General features: G+C 40.5%; 1 protein-coding gene and 1 non-coding gene across 2 annotated transcripts in view; one reads left to right on the top strand and one right to left on the bottom strand.

Annotated features, from left to right (window-relative positions):
- LOC120856424 (protein argonaute-4) overlaps positions 1-20157 on the top strand; it is a 36985-nt gene that overhangs the window by 5921 nt on the left and 10907 nt on the right. The window contains exons 2-15 of the mRNA XM_040231705.1: positions 337-502; positions 6180-6300; positions 8692-8873; positions 9048-9184; positions 9275-9409; positions 10397-10484; positions 13047-13194; positions 13440-13559; positions 13684-13812; positions 14004-14137; positions 15255-15439; positions 16670-16829; positions 18056-18371; positions 18664-18798. Of these exons, the coding sequence (XP_040087639.1) occupies positions 337-502; positions 6180-6300; positions 8692-8873; positions 9048-9184; positions 9275-9409; positions 10397-10484; positions 13047-13194; positions 13440-13559; positions 13684-13812; positions 14004-14137; positions 15255-15439; positions 16670-16829; positions 18056-18371; positions 18664-18798 (2156 nt within the window). The remainder of the gene's footprint in view (positions 1-336; positions 503-6179; positions 6301-8691; positions 8874-9047; positions 9185-9274; positions 9410-10396; positions 10485-13046; positions 13195-13439; positions 13560-13683; positions 13813-14003; positions 14138-15254; positions 15440-16669; positions 16830-18055; positions 18372-18663; positions 18799-20157) is intronic.
- Positions 175-247, bottom strand: TRNAD-GUC. The gene has a single exon. It is a non-coding gene; the product is annotated as a tRNA-Asp (tRNA).

Below are 20157 nucleotides of genomic sequence, written 5' to 3'. Positions count from 1 at the left end.
TATTCAAAATAATAGCAGCATGGAAAAAATATTTAGAAATCTAGAGAATCTTAGGCCAAAAAGCTTTAGACATAACTTTTTATATCGGAGTATGTTCAGCAAATGATAAGATCACAATAATTGTGGCTGTTTTTGTTTTGTTTTGGCTAGGCTGCACAGCTTGTGGGAATTTAGTTCCCTGACCAGGGACTGAACCTGGGTCCTTGGCATTGACAGTGCAGAGTCCTAACCACTGGACTGCCAGGGAATTCCCAACTGTAGCTATCATCATCATCATGAAGGGAATATTATCCTTCACAAACAATAGCACATCAAATAATCTTTCAATCTCTTCAGGACCTCCAGCCAGCCTGTTTCAGCCACCTCGTCGTCCTGGCCTTGGAACTGTCGGAAAACCAATTCGACTGTTAGCCAACCATTTTCAGGTTCAGATTCCCAAAATAGATGTGTATCACTATGATGTGGATATTAAACCAGAAAAACGGCCTCGTAGAGTCAACAGGTAAGGATTAAAAAGAACAGACTTCTATATGTATTTAAATACACATAGTTTATTTATTATGAATCATCTTGTTCTCTAAACTCTTTTAACATGTAGGCTTTGTTTTTCTCTAAGATGGTGAGTTTCTTGATAGCAGATATGCTATCTCATACTTGGTTCTCCTTCAGAGATGCTAGCAGAGTACTGGCTACATCATCCTTCAGTCAGTAAATAATGAATGAAGAATGGTCCCTCTTTCACTGTCCAAAGGTAGCAGAAATTTATAAGAAATAGATGAAACCCTTGATATCTATGGAAAATAGAACTATCTGGAAATTCAAATTTTATTATTAAGTGTTGGTACTGGACATGAGAAAAACGTCAGTGTAAAGACAAGAATCATTTTGGGGTATTGAAGAAATTAAACTCAGAGAGAAGCTCTGTTTAATTCTAGCATTATCCAAGAGGGGTCTAGATAGGATGATTTAAGTATTGTGGTCTGTATAACGGAGAAGGCAATGGCACCCACTCCAGTACTCTTGCCTGGAAAATCCCATGGACGGAGGAGCCTGGTAGGCTGCAGTCCATGGGGTCGCTAAGAGTCGGGCACGACTGGAATTTACCAAGGGTGAAGATAGAGCCCTATAACAGATCTTCTTCTAGTGTGCTGAGATCACTCACTTTCCTTGTCTCTGTTTATTCACTGATATTCAGTCATTAATATTATAGTTCTTGCCTTTTCAAGAATACTTTTACTGTCAAGTGAAATTTTTTTTGTGGCTCGATTTTTTTCTCATTGTAGACCAATTTTTTGGCTTTCTGGTATAGTTCAGTCTCATGTAAGCCTTTAATTGTTTGTTGTGTAATGAAACCAACGGTAATAGAAGTGATGGTAATGGCTAATATTGATGCATTCAACATACAGTGCTCATTGTGTGTCAGGCATTGTTCTGTGTTCTGGGAATATAACATGAAAAACAGGCAAAAGTTCCTGCCCTTGAGGAACGTATGCTATAACGGGGGAAGAGCCCAAAAATAAATGAATAAACAAACAAAACATATTATTTGCTAGTTGATGATAACTTCTATGAAGGAAAATAAAACAAGGATGGAAGATACAGACTGAGGATGGGCCATTGACTTTATGTGTGTGTGTGTATGTATAGATACATACCTATGGTATATATGTATATTGTAAATATGTATCTCTTAAGACGGTAAAGAATCTGCCTGCAGTGCGGGAGACCTGGGTTCAATACCTGGGTCAGGAAGATCTCCTGGAGGCAGGCATGGCAACCTACTCCAGTATTCTTGCCTGGAGAATCCCCATGGCAGGGTACAGTCCATGGGGTCTCAAAGAGTTGGACATGACTGAGCGAGTAAGCATGTATATGTGTTGCACATATATTATGTAAGATGTGTGTATGCATGCATCTGTGTATATATGTGTGTGCATGTTATATGTACATGTAATATACACATAATATATGTGTGTGTGTGTGTGTGTGTGTGTGTGTGTTATAATAGCGTAGTTAAGGGAAGTCTCACTGGAAAGTGACATTTGAGGAGAAACCTGAAAGAGGTGAAGGATAGCTCCTTGAAGAGAATCCCAGGCAGAGGTAGCAGCTTACATGGTGTATTCAAGGAATAGCAGATAAAGCCTGTATTGCTGGAGTAAGTGAGGGGGAGAGTGATGGAGAAACTCCTGAGGGCCTTATCGAGCAGTCTTGTAGGTCGTCCTAGGACTTTAGTGCTTACTCTGATTAGATGGGTTTTGAGTAGACATTTGATATGACTAACTTAGACTTTGAATGGATCGTTCTGGCTGCTGTGTTGAAGATGAAGCCTGGCAGTTAAGGCTGAAAAGCCGAGAAATCAATTAGGAAGCTCTTGTAATGATTCAAGTGAAAAGGGATGGTGACTTGAACCTGGGTTGTAAAAGAGCTAGTGATAAGAAGTGGTCAGAGTCTACAAATATTTTAAAGGTGGTGTCAGCAAGATCTGTTGATGGATTAAAGGTGAAGTATGAAAGAAATGAATCATGGCTGATTCCAGGGTTTTTGTCCTGAGCAGAGGGAAAGATGGAGTTGCCATGTGTCGAAATGGAGAAAACTATGGGAGAGGCAACAGGGGTGGCAGGTCAGGAGAGCTGTAGTTTTTGAAATGCTATGATTGAGATGTCTGCTAGACATCCCAATGGAAACCTCAAGCAGGAAGTTGAATACATGAGGTTGGGCTCAGGGGCTAGGTTATAGGCTGGAGACAGACATTTGAGAGTCATCAGTATATTGATTGTAAAACCATGAGACTGGGTGAGATCATGTAGAAAGTGAGTGTGGTTAAAGAAAGTGAGACTCCCAGACTGAGTCTTGAGGTAACAGTGCCTGCAGATTGGGGAGATGAGGGAGAATCAGCAAGGAGACCGGTGGCATGGAGAGAGGCCACTGGGATGAAAGAAAACCAGAGCAGAGTGAGAAGGCAAGGGAAGAACCTATTTTAAGCTGAAAGAATTGATCATCTAATGTTCAAGGAGCATTGAATTTTGCAATGTGGGGCTCACTGGGGACCTTTATAAGAGTACTTTTGAAGGAGAAAAAGCCTCATGAGAGAAGATTGAAGGGAGAATGGAAAGGAGCAGTTAGAGACAACTTTGTTAAGAGATTGACACAGTGGTAAGCAGAGAAATGGACTGCTCAGATGAGGAGGAAGGGTCAAATTTCAGTGTTTTTAAGATGAGAGAAATTATAGGTATTTTTATGCTTAAGAGAATAAGTCAGTAGAGTGGAAAATTTTGATGATTCAAGAGAAATGAAGATTCCTGGAGTTATATCCTTGAGCATACCAGAGTAAATAGGCTGGTTAGCAGCCATTTAGTCTTTTTTTTTTTTTTTTTAAAGAAAATCCTTTTTAAAAAAAAATGTTTGTGTAGTTGCTCAGTTCAGTTGCTCAGTCGTGTCCGACTCTTTGCGACCCCATGAATTGCAGCACGCCTGTCCATCACCAACTTGTTGTGTCCAGTTCTTTTGTGACCCCGTGGACTGCAGCCTGTCAGGCTCCTCTGTCCATGGAATTGTCCAGGCAAGAATACTGGAGAGGGTTGCCATTTCCTTCTCCAGGGGATCTTCCCTGGCCCAGGGATCGAACCCAGGTCTCCCACATTGCAGGCAGATTCTTTACCAACTGAGCCACCAGGGAAGCCCCCCTTTAAAAAAAATACTTATTTTTATTTATTTATTTGGCTGCACCAGGTCGTAATTGTGGCACGTGAGATCTTTGTGGCAGCATGCTCACTCTTAGTTGTGCAAACTCTTAGTTGTGAATGTGGAATCTAGTTCCCTGACCACGGATTGAACCCAGGGCCCCTGCTTTGGGAACGCTAAGTCTTAGCCACTGGACCACCAGGGAAGTCCTGCAGCCATATAGTCTCGTCCAAAACATCTATAAGATATTTGGTCCATGTCAAAAGGTCCCTGAAATTTGGTCCTATTCAAAACGTCTGTGAACGTATTCAGCCCATGCCAGATTTTTGTTTCGGACAGAGCTGGATATCAAAGCCCTCTTGGTGTGGACCAGACGTTTCATGGATGTTTTGGACAGGACCAAATGTCCTGCCAGGACTAGGCTTATTGCATGACAGGCACTGTTCCAAATAGTCTGTGTGTACTTATTCACTTAATATGACGATTTTTGTGGTGGGTTTTATGATTGTAAAGCCCTACAAATGAAGAAATAGATGTGAGAGAGTACGTAACTTGTCCAAGGTCGTACAACTCTGCCATTTGATCTTTGTGTGACCAGGGGCAACTTACTTGCCATTCTGAATTTTTATTTTTTTCTCTTTGAGAAAAAGTATTGTGCTGCTTGTCTCACAGGTTGTTGTGAAGATTAAGTGAGAATACAGGTGAAAGTATGTTTTCTTACTGTAAAATTTTATGGTTGTATTTTAAGAATGTAAGATAAGAAATTACCCTCTTAGTCTGAAAATATACTATTCTTAAGTCAACTTTTTAAAACTGGGAATGTATGAAACTGTATTTCTCCATCAGTTTTTTGCAATTGCATGACTTAGTTTGAAAACATATGACTTTCCCACAGATTTCATTTGTGGTAGTGTTAATGCCTTAGCTTTTTGTGTGTTGTTGTTTAGTTGCTAAGTTGTGTCAGATTCTTAGTGACCACACAGACTGTAGCCTACCAGGCTCCTCTGTCCCTGGGATGTCCCAGGCGAGAATACTGGAGAGGGTTGCCATTTCCTTCTGCAGGGCCTCTTCTCCATCCCAGTGATCTAACCTGTGTCTCTTGCATTGGCAGGTGGATTCTTTACTGCTAGGCCACTAGGGAAGCCCCAGTGCCTTAGCTATTGTGATTTATTTTGACTTTTAAGATACAGTTCACACACATGGGCTCACTAATGTTGGTGAGACATACCACCTGATTTTTCATTGACTTCAGCATTCCAGAGTCTCACAGATTCAATTCTATCTATCTTAAACAGTAGATTCTAGTTTCCCCACATCTGCATTCATCTTAGATCCTGCATACAGTGTGATCTGGTGTATATGACAAACCACTGTTCATGTTTGATTGAGAGAAAGGCTTTCATTCTAAAAAGAAAGAAACTACACTAGTAATGGAATGGGGATATTTTATGGGAGGAGGAAATTTTATGATGCTCCCTTCTTTATACTACTTGGAAGCAGTTTGGCATATAATACGACATTAGAAGGACTAAAGCTGAAGCTCCACTACTTTGGCCACCTGATGCAAAGAGCCACCTCATTGGAAAAGACCCTGATGCCAGGAAAGACTGAGGGCAGGAGGAGAAGGGGACGACAGAGGATGAGATGGTTGGGTGGCATCACCGACTCAATGGACATGAGTTTGAGCAAGCTGCAGGAGATAGCAAAGGACAGGGAAGCCTAGTGTGCTGCAGTCATGGGGTCGCAAAGAGTCGGACATGACTGAGTGACTGAACAACAACAGGGCAGAATAATAAATTACTAGCATTAGTCAAAGGAGTTGCCTTAGTCTGTTGACTATGATGCATCTTAGATTTATTGATCCTCAGATGTCTGCCCACTCTCTTTTCCAAAACCTGTGTACTTGCATAAGGATGCATATTTGATAACAAACTTATTATCATTCAGTTATGAACATGCCAAATTTAGATACCTGAGATAGGCTACTCTTATAAAATTCTACTTATCATAAGAGAGGGTTTTCGAAAGCAAGAATTTGAGAAGGTGCTGCAAATTTTCTTCTCTTTCCTTTTATTCCCTCCTTTTTTGTTGTCATCCCATGATTGCTTTTGTTCACTTGCTGTTTTGTTTCAATTACTTGAATCTGTAACTTTAACTCTTGCTTTTTCCAAAGAATTTTGATCCTCATATTCCAGGCTGAACTGGCCTGGGTCATCTTTTTCTTTTTTTGCTCTGAGCCATTTTAAAACTCTTTATTGACTTTGTTACAATATTGCTGGCATCTTAGCTCCCCAACTATGAATCTAACCCATACCCTCTGGGTTGGGTTCTCCAGGAACCCAAGTCTCAAGACTTCTCCAGGAAGTCTTAACTGCTGGACTACCAGGGAGGTCCTCCAAGGAGTTTTGACCTGAATTTAGATTATTAAGTTATAGTGACAGTTTCCTGTTCACCACCATTTCTCAGAGCTAACCTCCACTGTCTCCATTACTGTTAAGGGAGGTAGTAGATACAATGGTGCGGCACTTCAAGATGCAAATATTTGGTGATCGGCAGCCCGGCTATGATGGCAAAAGAAACATGTACACAGCACATCCACTGCCAATTGGACGGGATAGGGTAAGTGTTAACAGCAAGAAACATTTATTAAACTTAGGTCATTTAGTAGTAATTACATAGGGCAAAGATGTTTCCCTTTCTAATGATAATTCAATTCTTAAAGCTGTTTCTCATGGTGATGATAGATTTGTTATTCTGTACATATTCTCTTGTTTTTAAATTAATCAATAATTGACTGTTAGAATTTAGGTTGGTTATTTCCATAAACTGTGGAAAATTCTTCAAGAGATGGGAATACCAGACCACCTGACCTGCCTCTTGAGAAATCTGTATACAGGTCAAGAAGCAACAGTTAGAACTAGACATAGAACAACAGACTGGTTCCAAATCAGGAAAGGAGTACATCAAGGCTGTATATTGTCACCCTGCTTATTTAACTTATATGCAGAGTACATCATGAGAAACACTGGGCTGGAAGAAGCACAAGCTGGAATCAAGATTGCCGGGAGAAATATCAATAACCTCAGATTTGCAGATGACACCACCCTTATGGCAGAAAGCGAAGAACTAAAGAGCCTCTTGATGAAAGTGAAAGAGGAGAGTGAAAAAGTTGGCTTAAAACTCAACATTCAGAAAACGAAGATCATGGCATCTGGTCCCATCACTCTATGGCAAATAGATGGAGAAACAATGGAAACAATAACCGACTTTGTTTTTTGGGTGGTGGGGGGTGGGCTCCAACATCACTGCAGATGGTGACTGCAGCCATGAAATTAAAAGATGCTTACTCCTTGGAAGAAACATTATGACCAACCTAGACAGCATATTAAAAAGCAGAGACATAACTTTGCCGACAAAGGTCCATCTAGTCAAAACTATGATTTTCCAGTAGTCATGTATGGATGTGAGAGTTGGACTATAAAGAAATCTGAGTGCCGAAGAACTGATGGTTTTGAACTGTGGTGTTGGAGAAGACTCTTGAGAGTTCCTTGGACTGCAAGGAGATCCAACCAGTCCATCCTAAAGGAAATCAGTCCTGGGTGTTCATTGGAAAGACTGATGTTGAAGGTGAAACTCCAATACTTTGGCCACCTGATGCGAAGAACCGACTCATTTGAAGAGACCCTGATGCTGGGAAAGATTGAAGGTGGGAGGAGAAGGGGACGACAGAGGGAGATAGTTGGATGGCATCACCGACTTGATGGACGTGAGTTTGAATAAGCTCCGGGAGCTGCTAATGGACAGGAAAGCCTGGCGTGCTGCAGTCCGTGGGGTCGCAAAGGGTCAGACACGACTGAGTGACTGAACTGAACTAATTTCATCTTTACACATGTTCCAACTTTCTCACAGTGTGAAAGTGCCACCTGAATCTGAACAGTAGAATTTTTATTACTTGTAAAATATTGTGTAACACTCACTTATGAAAATATTTATAATACCACATAAACTTTTAAGACATTTGCTCTTAAAATTTAAAAGCAATACATAATTATATGCTTGTTATAAACTTATTCAGACAATCTGGAAATGCTATGGTTTCCTGCTTCCCCACCTGCTCGCATCCTCAATCCCATTTTCATTTTCAAAGGAAACTACTATCATAGTCCAGTATGTGTCCTTTCGGGTATTTTTATGTGCATTAGCTATTTATACATGTTTGTTGTTGTTGTTTAGTCGCTAAGAGGTGTCTCACTCTTTTGCTACCGCAAGGGCTGTAGCCCGCCAGGCTCCTCTGTCCGTGGGATTTCCCACACAAGAATACTGGAGTAGGTTGCCATTTCCTTCTCCAGGGGATAGTCCCGGCCAGGGATCAGACATGTGTTTCCTGCATTGCAGGTGGATTCTTTACCACCGAGCCACCAGGGAAGCCCATTTCTGCATGTTTATATATATTATTATTTGTTTGCATATTGTTCTGTGATTTATTTTTTCATTTTTCACTTAACAATATATCTGGGAGATCTTTCCATCTCTGTACATTTACATCTACCATACTTAAAAAGATTTTTTTATTGTGGTTAAATAATATATAACATAAAATTTACTATTTTAACCATTCTTAAGTGTACAATTCAGTGGCATTAAATATATTCATATTGTTATGCAACCATGACCACTATCCACTCTGGTAACCACTGTTCTACTTCTAGTCTTTATGAATTTTTTCTAGGTACCTCATGTAAGAGGAATCATACAATGTTTGTCATTTTACGTCTGGCTATTTCACATAGCATAATGTTTTTAAGGTTCATCTATGTTATAGCATCTACTTTATTTTTAACTATTACATAATATTCAATATTAAATTATCCCCCTACTGATGGAGCATAGGTTGTTTCCAGTGTTTAGCAATTACAGAAAGTGTTAGATATTCTTATAGGTATACTATATTGACTATTCCTGGAGTCTCTCAGCCTTTGTAAATGTGTCTGTATATGTATTTTTCCTTAGGTTGATATGGAAGTGACCCTTCCAGGTGAGGGTAAAGACCAAACCTTTAAAGTGTCTGTTCAGTGGGTGTCAGTTGTGAGCCTTCAGTTACTCTTAGAAGCTTTGGCCGGACACTTGAATGAAGTCCCAGATGACTCAGTTCAAGCACTTGATGTTATCACAAGACACCTGCCCTCCATGAGGTGAGTTTGAATTCTTTGCCACAAATGTCAGACTTTTGTTGGTAGGTCACATTGGTGCCCATGACTTCTGCATAAATCACAGTTCAAACCTGAACATAGTTTACAAAGTTGAGAGTGAAATGAAAGATCCTTTCAAGTTTTTATTGTGAAACATGCAAATTCTTGTTTTTTCAGGTACACTCCAGTGGGTCGCTCCTTTTTCTCACCTCCTGAAGGTTACTACCACCCTCTGGGAGGGGGCAGGGAGGTTTGGTTTGGCTTTCATCAGTCTGTGAGACCCGCCATGTGGAATATGATGCTCAATATTGATGGTAGGATGGAACTCCGTTACCGTTTACTCTTTGGGCTGGTTTTTTGGTCTTTTCCCTTTCCCTGAAGCTAAGTATCCTTCTCTGTTTTAGTATCTGCAACTGCTTTCTACCGGGCTCAGCCTATCATTGAGTTCATGTGTGAAGTTTTAGACATTCAGAACATCAATGAACAAACCAAACCTCTAACAGACTCCCAGCGCGTCAAGTTTACCAAAGAAATCAGAGGTGGGTATTTGCATCATTGTGGTCTTGGTTAGGCAGCTCAGTGTGGTCCAAGGAGCACCGTCTTACAGTCAGATACCCAAGGGCTTCCATCCCATTCCTGCCAGTTCTATCACTGGGGCTTTGGGCAAGTTACTTAACCACTGTAAGCCTTAGTGTATGCGTGTCTAAGGTAAAAATAATGATATGAATCTTGTAAGGTTGCTGTGAGAATTAAATGCAACTGGGTATATAAACTTCTAGCACACGTCAGGCACTTAGTAACTGTTACTTTTATTCACTTGAAAACCTCCATTTTAACAAAATGGAAGGACTGAAATATCTCATGGGTGCCCACGCCTCCTGTGATGTTCCCCCAGTGTTCTCTGACTGGGGCAGAGATGGATACCCCTGGTGCTCGCCTGTATGTGTGGGAGTGTGTGTGTTTCCCTAGGGGTCTAACTTCACATGCTGTTCTTGCTTCCCCTCCCCCACCCCTCATCTCCCTGCATTCCCCTGTGTCTTCCTTCTGCCCTCTGGGGCTCAGGGTGGCCCTCCTCCTGGCTTCCTGGAGAAGCCGAGAGAAGGATCAGGATGAGTGAGTCTCAGATTTCTAAGATTTCTCAGATTAAAACAATAATACAAGTTTGTTTATTCTCAGAATTTCTTTGATTTACTTGTTAGCTATCTCCTCTCATGATGCCATAAGCTTCGTTAGGGCTACCTCTAGGTCTAAGACTAAGTAAGCACTAAACCATGATTGATGCATGATATGTATTTACTGAATGAAGTAATACACTAAAGTAGGTTGCTAGTCTTCAGTCATCTGGGCTCTAATGTTTTCTGCTCGGCTGAGGCTTTTTTGCATATGCATGATGACATTGTTTCCGTATGTTTGCAAACTTTGTCTTGTACAATGCCTTTCTGAAGAAAACCTTCAAATCTTTGTGTGTGTGTGTGGTCACTATGATTTTAATTAATACTGATGTTTTGACTTTTTTTTAACTTCAGGTCTGAAAGTTGAGGTGACCCATTGTGGACAGATGAAACGAAAATATCGAGTGTGTAATGTGACCAGACGGCCAGCCAGTCATCAAACGTATGTTAACCACATCTAAAATTGTACCATTATGTTTTTTGTATCGAAGGAAGCTACTATAATAATTTGAGAAATTGGTGTCCCATTTTAGCGCTAGTGGTAAAGAACCCACCTGCCAGTGCAGGAGATACAAGAGTCACGGGTTCGATCCCTGGGCCAGGAAGATCCCCTGAAGGAGGGCATGGCAGCCCACTCCAGAAGAATTCCATGGACAGAGGAGCCTGGAGGGCTACAACCCAAAGTGTCACAAAGAGTCGGACACAACTGAAGTGACTTAGCAGGCACGCACACATTATAATTAAAAAACTCACCCAGATCTTCATTTTAAACACCAAAGCTTTTAAAAAGCTTTTAAATGTTTTTGATAGAAATACTGGGCTCTTCCCTGGTGGCTCAGATGGTAAAGCGTCTGCCTACAATGTGGGAGACCTGCGTTCGATCCCTGGGTTGGGCAGATCTCCTAGAGAAGGAAATGGCAACCCACTCCAGTACTTTTGCCTGGAAAATCCTATGGAAAGAGGACCCTGGTAGGCTACTGTCCACGGGGTCACAAAGAGTCGGACACGACTTTTAAAAAGCTTTTAAATGTTTTTGATAGAAATACTAATAAAATGCATTTCTTGCCTTTAAAATATGCTGAACATAGATCAACTTTTCATATAACGGTGCAGAGTCATCGTTATAAACATCATTTATTCTAGTGTTGTAATTCTCGGTGCATGGCCCAAAAGGATCTATTAAGAGCTATATGTCATAAAAGCTGTCATGGGAAGATATACATTGCTTTGAGTTTGATGTGGATTTTTCTCCCCTCTTTCGTAGCTAACTGTCATTTCTTCCAGCTGTCAGTTTGTATGGCATGCCTCCAGCAGCAGATTCATTTATACTTCCTCAATTTCATTTTTCTAATCACCTAACTTCTAATCCACTGTGAACTGTGCCTAATGAGAAAATATATATGAAAGTGCTTTTTAAATTACCATATATGTAAGTTTTATTCTTGTAATCAAGATCATTAAACTCATGTCTGGCATAAATATAAATATTGGCTTTTCTAAGAGCATGAACTTAACTATATTAACATTACATTATTTTACATACTTACTAAGAAGACTTTTTCAAACAAGTGTAATCAAAATCACCTACATGACTTTGCTCTAGATAACTGAAATTTTAGAGTGGCCTCTGGATAAATGTAGTATATCAATTCAGTCTGATTTGAACACATTCTTCAGTATGAACTCATGTACACATCACATGAATTTCTTGTTATAAAGTGATATTCTATTTATTCTTTGTGTTATACCATTGAATGCATTCTCTAGGGAAAATAAAAGTCACTATAGCATTTGTTATAGTGAAAGATTTATAGCATTTGTTGTTGTTTTTTTTTAATCCTGTCTTTTTTCATTATTTAATTACTGCATGTTACCCTATAAGGATGGGCTTCCCTGGGGGCTCAGAGGTAAAGAATCTGGTTGCAATACAGGAGACCTGGGTTTGATCCCTGGGTTGGGAAGGTCCCCTGGAGGAGGGTTTGCCACCCACTCCAGTATTCTCGCCTGGAGAATTTCATGGACAGAGCAGCCTGCTGGGCTGCAGTCCATGTGGTCGCAAAGAGTCAGACACAACTGAGTGACTAAGCACAGCACAGCACACCCTCTAAGAATAATTAAACTTATAGAACTATATAATGTTTGCTTAAAAACTAAAAGCACATAGATTTAAATATCACATGGGTGATCCTCACTGCATTATTACTTTATGGGGCATTAACAGTTAAAAAACAAGATTAAAGTTGTTACTGTGCCAAGTTGTTTCAGATAATTTGTCTCCTGGAAGAGCCAAATAAGGAGTCTCTTAAATCACATTCTCCAGTTTGTATCAAGTATCTTGACATGGTCTCAAGTTCATGTATATGGTTTTGTGGACCCCAAATCCACATATATTTGTCCTGGTTTGGGGATCTAAAAATGTGGCCCCAGTAACTATGCTGCACTCATTTTAGCAGAAGTTCTCTTAAGCAATGAAAACTCATATGGGGATGGTCCAGGACTGTATTTGCATTTATTCATCTCTAAGAAGTCAGCAAGAGGGACTTGGCTGGTGGTCCAGTGGTTAAGACTCCATGCTCCCAATACAGGGGGCCCAGGTTTGATCCCTGGTCAGGGAATTGCAAGCTGCAACTAAGACCAGTGCAGCCAAAAAAAAAAAAAAAGCCAGCAAGAGATTGTATTTATATTGATAAGCGTTAACTGATCTTTAGTGAATCTGTGTATTTTCTGGTTCTGCAGCTTCTTAATTTAAGTTCTTTTTCCCTTTTAATTAAATTTTTTTCTCATCCTAGCTTCAACAAACAAACACGGAAAATTCCAACACAATCACTGTCTTGATTAAATACTAAGATGGCTTAAGTGAAAATGGCTAAATAAAGATTGACCTTTGTTTTTTAAGTGATTGGTCAAAGTAGACAATGTTAGTGGGCTTTTGTTTGCTTGCTTGTTTAAAAAAAAAAAAAAAAAGAGCTTGAAGAAATTTCTAAAAAGATATTCTCTCTTTTAGTTTTCCCTTACAGTTAGAAAATGGTCAAGCTATGGAATGTACAGTAGCTCAATATTTTAAGCAAAAGTACAATCTGCAGCTGAAATACCCCCATCTTCCCTGTCTCCAAGTGGGACAAGAACAAAAGCACACATACTTGCCACTTGAGGTAAGCTAAACTAAATTTTCTTTTTCAGTCTGCCAGTCTCTTGAATGTGTGTTTGTGTGTTTTAAAGTCATGTTCTAAACTAGTGATAGAATTTAATATTAACCTCTGAAATATTTTGGATGGGTAACTTCACCTTATAGCAGAATTTTCATTTGTTTGGAAAGGGAAGATGTAAGCTGCACTTCAGCAAATCTTAAGACACAGAAGCCCAAGACACAAACTAATTCCTCTTTGCCTCTTGATAGGTTTGTAATATAGTGGCAGGACAGCGATGTATAAAGAAGCTCACAGACAATCAGACTTCCACGATGATCAAGGCCACAGCAAGATCTGCTCCTGACCGACAGGAAGAAATCAGTAGACTGGTCAGTAAGGCATGGTCTTTAAGATAAACTAGCTTTCAGATTAAAAAAAAGAAACAATAGAAAATGCCGGATGGGACACAGTTACTCTTTGGTTTTTATATATGCAGGCTTTCCTGTTCTTTAGGTGAAGAGTAACAGCATGGTGGGTGGACCTGACCCATACCTTAAAGAATTTGGTATTGTTGTCCACAATGAAATGACAGAGCTCACAGGCAGGGTTCTTCCAGCACCAATGCTGCAGTATGGGGGCCGGGTAAGCCTTTTATTTTATTCAACAAGTTTCTTCCAACAATACCACACTGAATTTACCCATTGCTTTGCTCATTGTTGCTTTTTGTCTTTTGACTAATATCAAAGAGAGTTTTATGTATCCTCTCATCAACTTTAAAATGGACTTAGATTGTAATGTCTTTTCTCTGTTTCTTTTGTTTGTTTGTTTTAAAGAATAAAACAGTAGCCACACCCAACCAGGGTGTCTGGGACATGCGAGGAAAGCAGTTTTATGCTGGCATTGAAATTAAAGTTTGGGCAGTTGCTTGTTTTGCGCCTCAGAAACAATGTAGGGAAGATTTACTAAAGTAAGTATCTTCATATTTTCAACTTAGTAATATCCCTTGCAGATATGAAAATACCATCTTTATGTGAATGTGCTGTGTACACTGGCACTGAGTCCCTGACCCCTATAGTGACACCATCTGGCTATAGGACAAAGACCTTGTTCTTACAGTGAATTGCAAACCTGGGAATTACCTTAAGAATCTAACTCAGATTCCTACATTTTAGAGCAGAAATCTGTGACTAACAAGGTTGAAATGGTACTGATTAGCAATTTTTTGAGTTCTTAGTGAAGCGTCCTTTGGGATTAATTGTATCTCTCCAGCTAAGATAAAAACTAGTTCATTTTTAATTATTGTAATTAACTAAGGAGCTTGTCTTAACTGCAAGGTCACTGATTGAGATCTGTGGTTCGCATCTTACAGATGCAGTTCTCTATTTAAAGGAAGTTAGTGAGAAGGGTGGAAAAATTACCACAGGAAAAGGGAACTAGGGTGAAAGAAAGGAATCCTACAAAATATTGGCAAATGCACAAAAGAAATTATCCTGAAAACTTTATACATAGACTGGAGTAACTTCTCAAATCCAAATTTTAAAACTTGACTGTGAATTTTGCTTTCTCTTAAAATGATGTTTTCTTTGGCATTGTTATGGAATCAAATCTGTTATGAGTTTGAATATAATCCTAAATATGGTGATTTTGTGACAGTGTTTCAGTGTTCTCAACTGAACACACACTTACCCAACTATTCTCGTACCTGGCTTGCCAAAATACACGTTACCTGAAATTTTGACCTTGCTTTTATCTTCAGTCCTGAATCACTGACTTGAATGTTTAAAGAAAGTCTTTGAACAGGAATGCTATTCTAGGCCCTGAGGCCCAGCTGAGGCTTAATTTTTTTTTTTTAATTCCAAATTATAATCTGATAGTTTAGTAATACAGAATCTTCTGCATTATAATTGCAGTGATAGAACTTCTAGGCTGTTTTTGACAACCAGTTAAAGATGGGCTTTTTTTGTTTGTTTGTTAATAATTTTGGCTAAAAATGTACAGAACTGAAAGAAATATCTCAGAGGGAGCTAAATGCTAAGAATGTGCCCTGAAATGAGAGCACTGTGCCACCGATTCTATTTTAACAGGAGTTTCACGGACCAGCTCCGTAAAATCTCTAAGGATGCAGGAATGCCCATCCAGGGTCAGCCATGTTTCTGCAAGTACGCACAAGGTGCTGACAGCGTGGAGCCCATGTTTAAACACCTGAAAATGACATACGTGGGCCTGCAGCTTATAGTGGTTATCTTGCCTGGGAAGACGCCAGTATATGGTATGGACCCCATTCCTGTTGAATGAGGGATGATTTCAAGTAATTGGTGTAGCATTCAGGATAAACTAGCTTATGCTGCAGTCAAAAACAACCCGGAACTCTCAGTGGCTCAAAACAACAAAGGTTTTTTTTTTTGCTCTTGCTATGTGTCCATTGAAGGTAAATTGCAGCCTCTGCGCCATGTCATCATATCATTTTCACTCTGGAACCCAGTCACTGTTTGGAATGTTGCTGGCCCCAAGGCAGAGAGAAAAGAACTCTGGAGAGTTGCTTTTTTTTTTTTTTAACACAGAAAGCCTGGGGAGGTTTTTATTTATTTTGTGTGTTTTTTGTGGGAGAGTTGTTTTGGCCACACCCCGAGGCATTTGTGGTATTTGTTTGACCAGGGTTCAGACCCACACTCCCTGCATTGGAAGGGTGGAGTCAACCATTCAACCAACAGAGAAGTCTCTGGAGGGTTCTTAACTTCTGCAGTTTCTTGTTCACAGCCAACTATATGGCCCACCCAACCTGGGATGGGGCCAGGAGATGCAGTGGGAATAAGGGTAGTGCAATTCTACCATAGCCCCCAAAGTAGGGAGAACTAGAATGTCTGGTGAGAAGTACTTAGGAGTATCAGGATAGGGGAGCCTACCACTTCCAGAACAGGAACTGCTTAGTGTGTATCTCTTATAAGAGGAATGATACAAGTTTCTTTTGGCTATCATCTAAGCAAAGGCTTTGGAAACTACATAGACCAGCAATTTGAACTTTATAAAATGTCTTCAGCTCTCTGTATATTTGTATCTTTTGTTAGCTTCTCTTTTTCTGTCCTGTTTAGAGCAGGGAGGGGGTTGGAGGAAGGGAAAGAATCCTTTAAAATTCAAAGGGCTGGTATGTGTACTAAGGAAGGGAAGCTGGGGAGATTAATTTCTTTGCCCAGACCAGTCCTGTGAGAAAAGGAACCTCAAGACTTTTGAGTGAGTGGTGGCAGGCAGCATGGTGGACCAGAGGAAGTGGGCTGGCTTCCAGGCCTGCAGAAGAGAAGGGAAGGGGGAGGACCTTTCAAAAAAAAAATTGCCCTCAGTGTTTAGCAGATAAAAGAACCATGTATGAAAAGCTGGTAGCACAATGTACAATATATGGTAGGCATTCTGTGAAAGTTAACATGTAGGAGTTTTCCCCCTTTACTTCTAGTATTTTGGAGAATATATCAACATTTACAATGAATTAATAAACTTATTTTTGTAGCGGAGGTGAAGCGTGTTGGAGATACACTCCTAGGAATGGCTACACAATGTGTCCAGGTAAAAAATGTAGTGAAGACCTCACCTCAAACCCTTTCCAACCTTTGCCTGAAGATAAACGCCAAGCTTGGAGGAATTAACAACGTGCTTGTACCTCATCAAAGGTAAGATCCTGAACTCTGTGTTTTCCATTTATTTTTTAAAATCTAACTTACATAATTTACAATAAAACAGATCTCAAATATACCCCTTGGTTACTTTTTCTGATACACATATGCACTCCTGTAACCATCATCCAGGTTAAATATAGAACATGTCCAGCTCTTCATCAGGCTTCCTTGTGGCCCCTCTCAGTAGATAATCCCTGAAGGTACCACTGGACTTCCCTGATTGATGGCTCACAGGAGCCTGGCGGGCCTGGCCCACCGTGTGTGTGTGTGTGTGTGTGTGTATACACAATAAGTAAAATAAATGTAAATTATGTGGTCAAAGTGATAAATACTATGGAGAAAAACAGAATAGGGAAGGAGATGAACTTTATTCTCTTCCTTAAGTCTCACATCTTGGGGGTTTGGTCCTAGTTTCTTGTGCATTCTGCAATTCAGTCTCCATTGTAGAAACCCCAGGATCCTAAGAGAGACTGTTCAGGGAAAGTTCTTCCTTTGGTGGTGGTTTAGTTGATAAGTTGTGTCTGACTTTTGCAACCCCGTGGACTCTAGCCTGCCAGGCTCCTCTGCCCAGGGGATTCTCCAGGCAAGAATACTGCAAGTGGGTTGCCATTTCCTTCTCCAGGGGATCTTCCCAACCAGGAATTGAACCTGGATGTCCTGCATTGCAGGCAAATTCTTTACTGACTGAGCTATGAGGGAAACCCAAGTTTCTTCTTTACACATAGAGATTTTGTTAAATTTGGGTTAGGTTCTTTTCTTGACTCTTTCCTTCCTGCTATTGCAAAAGAACCATGTTGGGCTTCCCTGGTGGCTCAGCTGGTAAAGAATCTGCCTGCAATGCAGGAGACCTGGATTCTATCCCTGGGTTGGGAAGATCCCCTGGAGAAGGGAATGGCTAACCATTCCAGTATTCTGACCTGGAGAATTCCATGGACTATCCATGTGGTTGCAAAGAGTTGGACACGACTGAGCAACTTTCACTTTCACTTGACTCTTTCCTTCTTGCTATTATTGCAGGAGAACCATGTTGGCTGCTTTAGTCGATTCAGATTCGTGATACTGGGTGGCAGGCACTCGGTGGGCCTTAGAAGTCTCTCCCAGTGGGCACACCTTTATTCTCTCTTGTAAGATTGTGTCTGTGATTGTATCTGGTGAGCTTGCTAAATGAAAGCATTTTCATCCATATGTCTGAGTGGCAACGTCTCCTTAAATCTGAGCAGGCCCTCAGTGTTCCAGCAGCCTGTCATCTTCCTGGGAGCAGATGTCACGCACCCCCCAGCAGGCGATGGGAAGAAGCCATCCATTGCGGCTGTGGTTGGCAGTATGGATGGCCACCCCAGCCGGTACTGTGCCACAGTTCGCGTGCAGACCTCTCGCCAGGAGATCTCCCAGGAGCTCCTCTATAGTCAGGAGGTAATCCAGGATCTTACCAACATGGTTCGAGAGCTGCTGATCCAGTTCTACAAATCCACACGCTTCAAACCTACCCGGATCATCTATTACCGTGGAGGGGTATCCGAGGGACAGATGAAACAGGTAATCTCATTATCCTCTAGCTTCCCTTTGGGGCATCTATATTTTTTTTTTCGTTTTTGGTCACACCATGTGGCGTCTTGGATCTTAGTTCCCTGACCAGGGATGAAACCCATGCCCCCTGCATTAGAAGCATGGAGTCTGAACCAGTGGGCCACCAGGAAAGTTCCCTCTGGGGCTTCTCAGTGTCTGATGGAACTTCCTCCAATCTACCACTCTGGGTAAATCAGATCTGAGAGATACCTAAGAGATAGGCAAGTTCTCAATTAAACATCATTCCATTTCTAACTCCTAGGTAGCTTGGCCAGAACTAATAGCAATTCGAAAGGCATGTATTAGCTTGGAAGAAGATTACCGGCCAGGAATAACCTATATTGTGGTGCAGAAAAGACATCACACACGACTCTTCTGTGCAGATAAAACAGAAAGGGTAAGAACACATAGGATAAGCTTTATTACCTGATGCAAGTGAATGTGTTTTTGAGTAGGCATACATACAATTTTTTTCTAAAAGCAGAAGTGCCTAATAATAATTTAGTAAACATACTAAATCCAATTGAGATTAGATGGGCGATTCTGAATGACACACGTTTCAAGACTGAATATTTCTCTTATGTGACAGCAATACTGGTTTCTAGAGTTTTTAAAGGGGGAATAAAAAGCATGCCAGGTACACTATGGTGATATAGACAAGCTCCAAAGAGACGGGTTGTTTATTTGGACTTTATTGCCATTTGCTACTTTTTTGTTATCAATGTCTAAGGCATGGGTCTAGGGTATAAAGAAGCATTTCTTTTCCAAATAATTTTACATCAGTGCAGGGGATTTTTAGGGTATGCCCTTTGAATACTTATGATGTCACACTTACTAATCATAGGCAAGTTAAGTTCTCTAAGCTATAATGGTTCTAACTATAAAGTGTGGTAAATATAATACCTAGCTTCCATGGTTGTTAAGGCTTAATTTAGTAAATGAATGTTAATTTTGGGTACAATTTCCAGCATTCGATTAAAAAAACATTTTGTGTAACCTATGTATAATCTGATATTAATGTACAAACGGGTAAATTATAGGCACACAGTGTTGAGTGACTTTACTTCTGTGGTCTTTCCTGTGACATTACTTTATCTTTTTCAGGTCCCCTCTGACTGACTCCCAGAGAGGCTGGTTCTTTCCATTGCCTAATCTTGTGGTCTTGTGGGTGACTCTCACTGTTTTCTAGTGCTTGCTTAGTTTTTGTCTCTAATCCAAAACTGAGCCGTTTCTTCTCATTTTCTGAATCGTTAGAGAACTAAGGTTTTGTCCTTGGGCCATAGGTTCATCAATCAGCACAGATTCAAAATACTGTCTTCCAAATTGCCCAGACTCTGACTTGGTAGTCCTTCTTAGATTCTGCTGATTCACCTTCCCTGAACTCTTGCCTGAGCTCTAGGCACAAAGTATCCTGCCATTCCCTCCTTCATGGTCACTCTTGCATCCCTCTGTCAACTTGCTATTTCTGTAACTTAAGACCTGGATTATTTTTCTTAAATCCCAGTCTATCTCATAGCTTTATTTTTGACTGTCTAGTGTTACTCCTGGCTTTTGAAGACTGACAGTCCCAACCCTTGGTCTACTTTGCACCCCTAACACTTACCAGCATCTTCAGTTCTCTAAACATGCCTCTTGCCAGTCCCCAGCTCTGAATTAATGCACTTGCCTGTTTCCTTTGCTTCTACTCTTAGGCTGGTTGAAGTTGCTGAGGAAAAAAGTCATTTATTCGATAATGAACCATGTTACAAGTTCTTGA

This window comes from Oryx dammah, unplaced genomic scaffold (assembly GCF_014754425.2).
Source record: "Oryx dammah isolate SB20612 unplaced genomic scaffold, SCBI_Odam_1.1 HiC_scaffold_28, whole genome shotgun sequence".
In the NCBI taxonomy this organism is placed as follows: Eukaryota; Metazoa; Chordata; class Mammalia; order Artiodactyla; family Bovidae; genus Oryx; species Oryx dammah.
Note: the sequence above shows the minus strand (reverse complement) of the source record. Positions and strands in the feature narration are given on the sequence as shown.